Genomic DNA, 12,572 nt, shown 5'->3' on the forward strand with positions numbered 1-12,572 from the left:
TACTCCCTATCATTCCAGCAGTATGAACTTGTAACTGCCTACTGGTCTTAAGTTTATATTGATTGCAGCGGTGATGTTTCAAATAACCCACGTGATGGCCGAGGTCAATGATTGGCTGCAGCACATTGGCTGCAGTACATGGGGTAAGCAGGACATGACATCTGCAACCACTGTAAACAGGGCAGCACTGGAAAGTGGTGCTGATGGAATGGCAAGGAGTAAAATGGTAAGTATTTATTATTTTTATTTATTTTATATGCATTGCCTCCCAAGTGCAGCTTTTTTATTTTCTCAGACTAACCCCTTTAAAGAGATTTTTTACATGAGTGTTTAGATTTCCAATAGTTGACCTTTAGTATCACTCTGTATAGCGAGCCAAACATAATTATGTATGATAAATAACTATCTGACATCTGTGCATGATTGCAACCTTGAAGTGTCACATAGCGTTTAGCAAAGTGCTTCTTCTTTCTAGATATTCTCTATATGAAGTAATTCTATTTTGAGGGATGACAAGCTCTTTCGATCTTTAGACTCACAGCCTGAACATTGGATTAGGTTGAAATATCGGACCCTGTATGAACTGCTTTATTTTGAACTGTTGCTAATTTCCAGAAAACACAGTATACAATAATGCCATTTACTAAAGGAAATATAACTGCTTTATAATATTTGAAATCAATGTAAAATGCACAGAAAAAATGGGAACTCCCCATTTTACATGGACTAGCAAAAGAATGTCAACTGCATAGACTTGTGTCAGGCGTTTTCTAGGAAGCTGATGAATGCAGGCAAGCAAATCAGAAATAGCTGTACCAGTCTACAATGGATTTAATAATCTGCTCTCCCGGAAAAACCATTTCTGAAGGTCGGAGTTTGAGCATGATCTTAATACAGGTGCAATGTTTCTCATACTAGTAGTTCTCTCGGCTTGAACACACTTTTGCGTTTGCTGGTGCAGCAGAGTACCGTCCTGTAAATAACAATAAAGTACATTAGTTACCATTAACTCTTGAGTCTGTGTTGATTTCCTAACCAATAATATTCAGAAGGATGAACCGTTACCTCATTATTAGAGACCTTTGTGTCACCTTTTATTTAGAAATATACACTGCTCAAAAAAAAGGGAACACTTAAACAACAGAATATGACTCCAAGTAAATCAAACTTCTGTGAAATAAAACTGTCCACTTAGAAAGCAACACTGTTGACAATTAATTTCACATGCCGTTGTGCAAATGGAATAGACAATAGATGGAAATTATTGGCAATTATCAAGACACCCTCAATAAAGGAGTGGTTCTGCAGGTGTGGACCACAGACCACATCTCAGTACCAATGCTTTCTGGCTGATGTTTTGGTCACTTTTGAATGTTGGTTGTGCTTTCACACTCGTGGTAGCATGAGACGGACTCTACAACCCACAGAAGTTGCTCAGGTAGTGCAGCTCATCCAGAATGGCATATCAATGCGAGCTGTGGCAAGAAGGTTTGCTGTGTCTGTCAGCGTAGTGTCCAGAGGCTGGAGACGCTACCAGGAGACAGGCCAGGAGACGTGGAGGGGGCCATAGGAGGGCAACAGCCCAGCAGCAAGACCGCTACCTCCGCCTTTGTGCAAGGAGGAACAGGAGGAGCACTGCCAGAGCCCTGCAAAATGACCTCCAGCAGGTCACAAATGTGCATGTGTCTGCACAAACGGTTAGAATCCAACTCCATGAGGGTGGTATGAGGGCCCGATGTCCACAGATGGGGGTTGTGCTCACAGCCCAACATCGTGCAGGATGCTTTGCATTTGCCGCAGAACACCAGGAGTGGCAAAGTCGCCACTGGCGCCCTGTGCTCTTCACAGATGAAAGCAGTTTCACACTGAGCACATGTGACAGACGTGACAGAGTCTGGAGACGCCGTGGAGAGTGATCTGCTGCCTGCAACATCCTTCAGCATGACCGGTTTGGCAGTGGGTCAGTAATGGTGTGGGGTGGCATTTCTTTGGAGGGCTGCACAGACCTCCATGTGCTCGTCAGAGGTAGCCTGACTGCCATTAGGTACAGAGATGAGATCCTCAGACCCCTTGTGAGACCATATGCTGGTGTGGTTGGCCCTGGGTTCCTCCTAATGCAGGACAATGCCAGACCTCATGTGGCTGGAGTGTGTCAGCAGTTCCTGCAAGATGAAGACATTGAAGCTATGGACTGGCACGCCCGTTTCCCAGACCTGAATCTGATTGAGCACATCTGAGACATCATGTCTCGCTCCATCCACCAACGTCATGTTGCACCACAGACTGTCCAGGAGTTGGCGGATGCTTTAGTCCACGTCTGGGAGGAGATCCTACAGAAGACCATTCGCAACCTCATCAGGAGCATGCCCAGGCATTGTAGGGAGGTTATACAGGCACGTGGAGGCCACACACAATACTGAGCCTCATTTTGACTTGTTTTAAGGACATTACATCAAAGTTGGATCAGCCTGTAGTGTGCTTTTCCACTTTAATTTTGGGGGTGACTCCATCCAAATCCAGGCCTCCATTGGTTAATAAATTTGATTTCCATTGATGATTTTTGTGTGATTTTGTTGTCGGCACATTCAACTTTGTACAGAACAAAGTATTCAATGAGAATATTTCATTCATTCAGATCTAGGATGTGTTATTTGAATGTTCCCTTTATTTTTTTTGAGCAGTGTATATTTTTCCTGTACCTTTTTTGTAGAAATATATATTTTTCCTGTACCTTTTATTTAAAAACTGTCTCACCTCAATACGCATCCCTGGATTGTGACACGTTAGCACAATATAAATATACATACAAATACAAAACTGTACAAAACTGTCAATAATCTGTGCAATATATATATTTTTTCCAAAATGTTGAATTTCTCAAGACTGTAATAACAAATGTTTTGAAGCAAGCACAACTACAGTGCATATAATGCCTATTTAGTGCAGTTGTAATACCTGCATAACAGGTTCTCTGTTTGGTTCTCACTCTGCTGAGCATACAATAGTCATCAGTTTTCTGTTTTCAGGGACTTCACTATTTTAACAAAACAAGCTATTATGAATAAATTTAAAATACAGTTTGATGAAGTTGTATGAGTGCTTAATCTCATTTTTTTGGATACCATTTTTGGGGTGCATATGACTGCTGTTTTTTTAAATCCTTTTTTTTGTGGGAGGTGGGATGACAGAAAAAAAAACTGAATTTTGATTTATTTTTTTTTATGGGGGATCATTTAAATGAACTTGTAGGTTTTTTACATTTATTTTTTTTTAGTTTTTATTTTTTTTATGTTCTTTTAGCCCCACGGAGATGGTATGAACTTTAGTATAATATTATGAAAATTGTTGCTTGAAAATTATCTCTGCTGTTATGGACAAATACATCAATAAAGAAAATGCTAGAATGCATTTTTTATCCATTTTACATTATACAGCTCCTGGCAAGCCAACACGTTCCTCTGCACTTGAATTAATATAGATATTAATAAAGAGGAGTGCGGTATAAGATGGTCAAAAAGCGTGAGATAAGCTCCCATTTTATACCTTTACTAGCCTGTGGATGACCTTCATGGGAGTACGAATGTGATAGCCATAGAATCCTTCAGAAGTCCTCCAGTAATTGCACCACCTTCTCCCTCTCAGATTCTTAGTGAGCTCCATACACACACTAGGCACATATGATGTATATGTACATTATATTGTCACAAAGGGGTTAAAGCGAGTTAGCCAGCTTCTTTATACCATTGAACCAATAGAAGTGCTGTGTATGGTGCTCAAACACAAGTCTAAACTAATTCTACTTCAAAATAACAATAGTGTTAGCATGATACAAAGACAACCGCAACGTGCTGATTTATAGTGAGATGGTAGGCTCCTCAAGGAGCCAAAAATTGTAACCAAATGTAAAAAAAGAAAAAACAGAAAGTGATTTTAATGTACATATAAAAGTTGTGTTTTTTGTTCTAAAGTACTATTTTTATTACTTCAAAAATATCCATAATATGCTTTCTTCATAATTATGGTTCCAAAGTGTAACCAATAGATTAGGGTAATAAGAAAAAAGGGACCCAAAAATTTGTGGTGCAATTTCTCCACTACACCATTTGTAGTAGAAAACTACTGTTTTGGCGTACAGCAGGTCTCGGAATGGAAGAAGCACCATTTGACTTTTGGAGCGCAAAATGGAATGGCTGGAATAGATAGCAGACATCTTGTCGCATTTCCAGAGTCACTGATGTGCCTAAATAGTGGAAACCCCCCATAAGTGGCCATATTTTGAAAACTACACCCCTCAAGGAATACATCTAGAGGTGTGGTGATCACCTTGAACCTACAGTTGCTTCACATAATTGTAAATGTTGATCCATGAAAATAAAATTCTAATTTGTTTCCACAAAAATGTTGCTTTAGTCCCAAATTTTTCATTTTTACAAGGATAACAAGAGAAAAAGGACCTTACAATTTGTTGTGCAATTTCTTCTGAGTACACAAATACCACATATATGGTGAAAAACTACTGTTTGGGCACACAGCACTATTTGGAAGGAACTTATGGTACGCAAATTTGGTTGGACTAGATAGCAGACTCCATGTTGCGTTTGCAGATCCCCTAATGTGCCTAAATAGTAGAAACCCCACACCATTGACCCCATATTACAAACTATACCCCTCAATGAATTAATCTAGGGGTGCAGTGAGCATATTAACACCAGAGGTGTGCCACATAATTTTATACAATTGGGCGGTGAATAAAGAATAATTACATTTTTACCTCTAAAATGTTAATTTAGTCCCAAGTTTTTAATTTTTATAAGGGCTAATTGGAAAAAAATGGACCACACAGTTTGTTGTGCAATTTCTCCTGAGTGTGCCAATACCCAAGATGAAATCAGAAACTACTTTTCAGGGACAGTGGAAAGCTAAGCTCAAAGAGGAGAGAGCTCCATATTATGGTCCAGATTTTGCTGGAATGGTTTGTGGGTGCCATATAACATTGGCTGAGACCCTGAGGTGTCCGGGTCCCGCCGCAGCCTAGCACCGCTGAACACCCCCACCTCCCAGTCTGAGGCCCGCAGCATCGCCCCACTCCTGCCACCTCCTCCAGCTTCCTGCAGCAGCAACCCTGCCTCCTGGGACCTTGCTCCACGGCAGCCACCCCTTACCCAGTAAGCTACCGTAAAAGCAGACTATAAGAAGCACCATCATTTTATTAAAAAACATAATTTCCTATTTTCCTCCCAAAAATTTGGGGTTCTGCTTTTACACAATAAAAACAATTTTATAAAAAAAAAAGTATTGCTTTTTTCCGCTTATTGAGCTGTATGGCATGTTTTTTGTGTGACAAGTTGATGTTTTGAGCTATATCATTTTTATTTCCATATGACTTTTTGATTGTGCTTTATTCCACTGTTTTTCAGCGGTATGATGAAAAATATTTTTTGGCATGTTTTTTATTTTATTTTTTTACAATTTTCACTGAAGGAGTGTTACAGTTTTAGAGATCAGGTCGTTCTTTTTTTGTTTATTTTTGTTTTTACATAAATATAAGTATTGTAAGGTGGCTGACGGACAGGTCGTGGACGGGAGGTATGTGTCCCCAAAGTGCCAAGCTTCGGTGATGTAGGACCTGGAGAAGCAGGCTCCAGCACACATAGTGCTGAGAGGAATTTTGTTGGTATATGCAACAGTTGTGGACTTCTTTGTTGGTGTGAAGGAGGACTTTATGTTGATCTGACAGTAGATAGTGATGTTGTGTAAAGTTTCCTTGTTTACTGTATTATAAAAAGAAAAAAAGTCTCTCTTGTATTTTTCTGTTTTTGTTCTTACTTCCTGGTGCAGTACTGTGTGGCTGTGCATTTTTTCCTTTACCTCATGTTCTGAGAAATAAAAGCTTGCTATCCCATGTAATCTGCTCTGTGAAGTTTCTACTGCAACTGTGGGGATCCAGAAGCTGTGCAACAAATTTAATGGGCCCGGATTACAAGGCCGGGTTTTACGAGCAGCTGAAAGAGCTGTGGGGGAACAGCTGCTCACTTACCTCCAGTCCAGGTCTTGGAAGGCTGATTTAAGACCGCTGCGCCTGTCTCAGTCTGTCTGTGTGAGTTGGGCAAGGTGAGCAGACCTTGCATGTGCTGCTTAGACTCTGCAGGAGGCAGAGGAAGGCACATTGTTTAAAAGGCTGAGGCCGTGCTGCATGGACTTGTTATTTTGAGCTTTGTTCTGTTATTCCTTTTTTGTGCCAGGAAAAGGCTGTTAGTTTTGTTTCCTCACTGGTGTATGGACACTAAATAAACCACCAGTTTGTTTGAACCCACGGACTGCATCACTGTGTGAACCTTTGTCTACCTCCAACGCGGCTCAGTGAGTATAAATCCCTACAGTGTATATTGGTATAATTTTTTTATATACTGTATATATTTAAAAAAAAATGTTTTACTTTTTTATTTAGTCCCTCTTGGGGACTTTAACTTTTATTACTCTGATCACTGGTATAATGCATTGCGATGCACATTATAAGGATTCACGCTCTAAAGTAGGCATTAGGTAGCGTTCACATTGGCAATGACATTTGGTCCACACGTGCAGTTTTATTACTTTCATAAAACTCCAAAGGATTCAATACTAAAACAGCCTCTTCTGGTCACAAAAGAAAGATAGAGAGACAAGGGGCGCTCTGGGTGAAACCTGGGGATTAAGAACAGGGATGGGGCGAGAAAACTGCTCACCTGACGGGGTTTTGCACCCCTGCACAACCCCGGGAATAGCCTGGAGAGCAGAGGTCCACAGTGCCGTGGTGCTGCTGCAGCCTGGACGGTCACGTGACCAGCAAAGATGTCACGGCATGTCCTCCTGAGCCACAGGTCCTCAAGCAAAATCGACTCCCAAGGGAAAGGCAGAGCAAATAATAAAAACCACCTTTTATTAGGTCAATAAAACATTTTATTGACCTAATAAATGTGGTTTTATTATTTCCTCTTCACCATCCATTCTTTGGCGCTCCATAGACCGCGGCTTTGTCCTTCATCTGCTCTTCTGGTCACAAAGGTATAGCAAAAAATAAACAATTCATTCACCAGGCACATATATGTCAGTGAGGGCTCACCTGAACAGATTACAGGTTTTTTTCTCTTATTAAATGTTATACACAGAAGAGGTACGGTGCTACCAGTCTTGGCTTCCTCTTCAGCCTGAGATCCAGCAGCTTACAGCACCAGAAGTGTTCATATTCATGCACAGTTCATGGTGAACAGACTGCAACTACCACACATTACTCTGCAGCTCCAACACACAGACTGCTCAGCCTTCCTGTCTGACCCATGCAGTCTCTATTCAGAGAGAGACCCTGGCTTGTCTCTCTCCTAGCTACATCTCCCATTTTGCTGGTTACTCACCAGCTTCAACACACTCGACTCTGCTCAACATCCAGCAGACTTACACAAGGTGAACGTCTTTCCTGGTTCTTAGTCAAAGCTAGCTATGTGCATCTAATTAAGACCTGCAGGACTAGGATTTAACCCAGTCCTATCTGGCTTTGCTACAGCGTGCATTGCAAGGCATTACATGTCAGTGTTACACTGACAAAACACTTTTTAGACCATTCTACTGGCATGGTCTAACAGGCCACATTATCTGGCAGACCAGGAGGTCATTATTTAACTTCCTGCTGCCATGGCAACCATTGGACCTCCATGATCATGTCGTGGAGGTGCCGATTTGATAGGAGAGGGAGTTCTAAATCCTGTTATTGATTGCGGCATTTAGAGCGTTAAACAGCCAGGGTCAGTGTGGGCACCGCCCCTGGCTGTACAGTTGAACACACCTGTCGAAAAATGTAATAAGAGGTGATCAAAAAATTGTATGGCACCATTAAAAATCACAGCTTGGAACACAAAATAAAACCCACATGCAGGTCCATTGATGGAAAAATTATTAAAATTATTTATTTTTTTTACAAAGTTCTAAAAAATTGTAAGCCACTAAAATAATGATGATAATTATAATATAGAAAAAAATATATATATAAGTTTGATATCATCATGCTGAGCTGGAGAATTAGGTTGGTTGGTGATATTTACCTTACAATGAATGCTTTAAAAGCAAAATGTAAAAGACAATTACATTAAAATATTTTTCCTGATTTTAAGTACGTTATATAGTAAAATATTTATTAATTAATTAATAATTAATTTTATGCCACCCTTGTCCATGTATTATGGCTGGTATTGCAAGTTAGCCCCATTAAAGTGCATAGAGATGGGCAGCAGTACCATGTCTAACACATGGTCAGGCATGACATTGTTTCTGAAAGAAAGCTGCCATGTTTTTCTAATTTAGAACAACTTTTTTAAGGGTCTTTTTAGTGACTAAGGTCTCTGTTAAATAACAGGTGATAACAGACCTTTGGTATCTAAATATAGCCATTGTAGAAAAAAAAGTTCAGAGCGGAAACTATCATTTTGGTCTAACCTCAGGGAGATGGGATAGTTTTCCTATACCTAAAAGGCATATATCTTCAAATCCCTATTGCAACAGCTCATCAAAAGTTTCTGAGGATAGCAGTCTTTCTACAGGGTTGCGTAAAACCCCTCCAATTTGCAGCCCTCCCATTTGGGATTATCTTCACTTCATTTTTTTAACAATGGTAGAATCCTCAGTCTTCGCTGCGTTAAGAGAAAGCGGTATTTCCATTATTTCATATTGGAGTGATTGGCTCCTCCTAGCGGAGTCAGATGTCATTTTTCAAGACAGTCTTCATCAGACTTTCTCTATTCTGCAAATTAGGATGGATGATCAACTAGGAAAGGTCAGATTACTCCCTAGACAGAAAGAACTTAGAATCTCCCTTCTGCAGATGCGTCTGGCTTCAGGTAGCCACGTTTCTGTTGACAATAAAATGTCCTCTCGGATCAATGTGCCACAATTTAGTTTTTAGGAGTTCTTTAGTCGAGGCCAGATATTGGGACAGAAGTCATTTAAGAACTCTTGCACTGGACTTCTTAACTGATAAGGGCCTCAACAACATCAAAACTGTTTGTATTGTCTATCTTGGTTCGCAAAATGAGTACAATGGAACTAGGAAAAAATATCTGTAACTAGATTAATAACTGGCTTAGCGATAGGAAACAGAGGGTGAACACACTCTGGCTCACAGTTAACAGTGGAATAATACAGGGGGTCGGTATTGGGCCCTCTTTTAAAATATTTATTATTGAATTAATTGAGGGCATACTGAATGTAACTTTACAGATTATTCTAAAATCTGCAAGGTAATAAACACAGACAAGGATAGTTTAATACAAGAGATTAATTTGGGGAAGTTGGGAACCTTAGCTGAGAAATGGCAATTGAGGTTTACCTTGGGTAAAATGTTAAGGTCATATATTTTGGCACAAAAAAATAAAATGCACAATTATGCACTAAATGGTAAAATGCTGGGTAAATCAGTCACTGAAAGAGAATTTGATGTATTGGTGGATAGCAAACTCAAATTTGGTGACCAGTTTCAGGCAGCTGCTGCCAAGGCAAATAAACTCATGTGACGTATCTGGAGAGGCATAGTTGTTCATGACAAGAATATAGTTCTAAACCTGTTCTAAGCTATTTTGGGAGCATTTTATTTTTACGACCTAATGAAAAATATCTGATAATGTTCCCTTGGATCTTAACACATAAACCTAAACTTTACAAATTAATATCTCCGCAATGGAGAGGTGAAGCTAAAAAGTACAAAGTATGGTTTACTCAGCTCTGCAGCCTTTATTCCATTATGTGGTCAGTTTACCATGCTCAAACTGGTGAAAGGTCCTCTTCAAGGAAATGTGTGAACTGTAGTACAAAGACAGGTTATCAAATATGGGGTTATTCAATTTGGAAAAACTAAGGATTAGGGACGACCTTATTACAATGTACAGATATATCAATGGACAGTACAAATCTTTCAAATGATCTTTTTGTAACTAGACCTGAATGATAACAAGGGGTATAATATGTAAAGGGAGGAAAAAAGGATAACCTATCATCACAGATGGTAATTCTTTAACTTAAAAACAGTGAGACTATGGAACTCTCATCCACATGATGATGTAATAGCTGATTCACTAAAAAAAGTTCAAAAGGGGCCTGGATGCCTTTCTTGAAAAATATGATAAGAAGGACATGGGTACTGGAGTTTAAAGTGTAACGTCCCTGGCATGGCTTACCATCTCCCACCATGCAAGACCGCCAACTTACCTATCAGTCCAGGCTGCACACTTTGCTCCATTACTTGCTGTGTGCATGTCTCTTGTCTGATTGCTTAGGGCGGCGGCACTGTTACTTCCTGATTCTTAAAGTTACAGTGTGCGCAGTCCTAATGCATCCCCAGCCTATTGCTGTGGGTCACTGGATACTTAAACCCCCTCCACCCAGTAGGAGGTGCCTGAGCAACACTTTCTTTCAGCGTGTTCTGCACAACTGAGTTGCCAGGTCCTGTCCCGTATCTAGTCTGTTTCCGTCACCCTGGGGGCTGTATACCCAGGCCAGTTACCTGTATCTGTGACTTCTAGTCTGTTCCGCCACCCTGGGGGCTGTATACCCAGGACCATTACCTGTATCTGTGACTTCTAGTCTGTTTCCGCCACCCTGGTGGCTGAGTACCGAGGCTCGTTCCTGTATCTTGTTCCAAGTTCAGCTCCAGTCTGAACTGTGTCCTAGCCTGTTACCTGTTTGTCTCTATGTCCGATCCTTTCCTTTTCCTGCAGTGTCTAAACCTGCACCTAACTCCAACTCGTTGTCTCTGTACTTCTGTTTGTGACTTTTGTGTCCACTCGCTACTTCATTGTAAGTACCTTGTGTGTATCTGGTTCTGCTTGTCCCGTTTCCCTGCCCCCGTATCTACCTCCTGTGTTCTAGCTATCATCCTGTGTTTCCCAGTCTGTTCCATGTGAACAGAGCCCTGTCCTGTCTGCCTGCACCTGCTGCTCTGCTCCGCTCTGCTCTGCTCCTCTTTGCCCTCTGCACCTGCAGCTTAACTCTGCTCTGCTTGTCCTCCGCACCTGCGGTTCCACTCTGCTCTGCTCCGCTTTTCCTCTGCGCCTGCGGTTCTGCTCTGCTCTGCTCTGCTCCACTTGTTCTCTGCACCTGCAGCTCTGCTCCGCTCTGCTCTGCTCTTCTTGCCCTCTGCACCTGCAGGTTAACTCTGCTCTGCTCCACTTGTTCTCCGCAGCTGCTGTTCCGCTCTGCTCCGCTTGTTCTCCGTGCCTGCGGTTCCGCTCTGCTCTGCTTGTCCTGCGCGTCTGCGGTTCTGCTCTGCTTGTCCTCCGCGTCTGCGGTTCTGCTCTGCTCTGCTCCGCTTGTCCTCCGCATCTGCGGTTCTGCTCTGCTCCTCTTGTCCTCTGCAGTTCTGCTGTGCTCTGCTCCGCTTGTCCTCCACGTCTGCAGTTCTGCTCTGCTCTGCTCCGCTTGTCATCCGCGTCTGTGGTTCTGCTCTGCTCTGCTCCGCTTGTCATCCGCGCCTGCGGTTCTGCTCTCCTCCGCTTGTCCTCCGCGCCTGCGGCTCTGCTCTGCTTGTCCACTGCACCTGCCAGTAACCGCCTGTCTGCATTATCAGCCTGTCTGCATACCAGTCATGCCTGCCAGTACCCGCCTGCCTGCATACCAGCCGTGCCTGCCGGTACCAGCCTGCCTGCATACCAGCCGTGGCTGCCGGTACCCGCCTGCCTGCATACCAGCCGTGCCTGCCAGTACCCACCTGCCTGAATACCAGTCGTGCCTGCCAGCACCCGCCTGTCTGCATACCAGCCAAACCTGCCCGTTCCTGCACTTCCCGGTGTGGGTCAACAGCTGTGACCGGGGTCTGACCTGGAGTAGCCCCTGGGCCACCTCCCATGTCCCTCCGCAAAGTATTCTTGGACTGAACAGGATTCTATAGCTTATGTTGTGTGACGTCACATGACCTTTCTTAGGTTTTAAACACATGGTTACTGTCACGCTGGTGGGTGTGGACCCACTGCGCCAAAAACCAGGCTTACCTCACAGGGGCATAATTGTCATGCTAGGTATGGAAAGGACAAGGGGAAAAGGAGGGGAAGCGCAGTAACTGTGGAAAGGGAGAGTGGAGACCCCTAGGTAGATCTTACAATACCCTGTCTCCTCTATCATCCCTAAATAGGTTCCTAACCGATTGCCGAGCAGGATACCTTAGCCCTGGCTGACCCTGGAGCTAGGACCTAGGTTAGGAGGGGGAGGGGTGAGCACTATTTAGCCCCACTGCAACTAAAGACAAGCAAGGTAAATAGACAAGGGGATACACTTAGCTTTGCGAAGACACCAGAGTGATCGCAACAACGATCACAAAGGAACTCCAAGAAGAACTCCAGGCCTGAACAGAGGAATATACATCTATTACTAGCAATTCTCTGGAGAGACTGGCTGTTATTTAAAGGTCCAGCAAGGGTGTGTTAATAAGCAGCAGAAAGTGGAGCTCACTACCGGGTCCTAGAGAGGGAAGGAGGCTGAAAGGATCAAGGACAAGCTCAGCGACCTTCTACAGCCGGATCCAGAATGACTGTCTGTCACATCTGACACACCCGTGA

At 42.6% G+C, this 12,572-nt stretch overlaps 1 protein-coding gene across 1 annotated transcript in view; it reads right to left on the minus strand.

Moving 5' to 3' along the window:
- Positions 1-512: 512 nt before the first annotated feature.
- The window catches only part of LOC141264352 (polypeptide N-acetylgalactosaminyltransferase 12-like), a 96,303-nt gene continuing 84,243 nt past the window's right edge, over positions 513-12,572 (minus strand). Inside the window, exon 10 of the mRNA XM_073676636.1 lies at positions 513-973. Within this exon, the coding sequence (XP_073532737.1) occupies positions 821-973 (153 nt within the window). The 3' untranslated portion in view covers positions 513-820. The remainder of the gene's footprint in view (positions 974-12,572) is intronic.

Source organism: Phyllobates terribilis, unplaced genomic scaffold (assembly GCF_046119375.1).
Source record: "Phyllobates terribilis strain yellow unplaced genomic scaffold, ASM4611937v1 Scaffold_4__5_contigs__length_816908805, whole genome shotgun sequence".
Taxonomy (NCBI): domain Eukaryota; kingdom Metazoa; phylum Chordata; class Amphibia; order Anura; family Dendrobatidae; genus Phyllobates; species Phyllobates terribilis.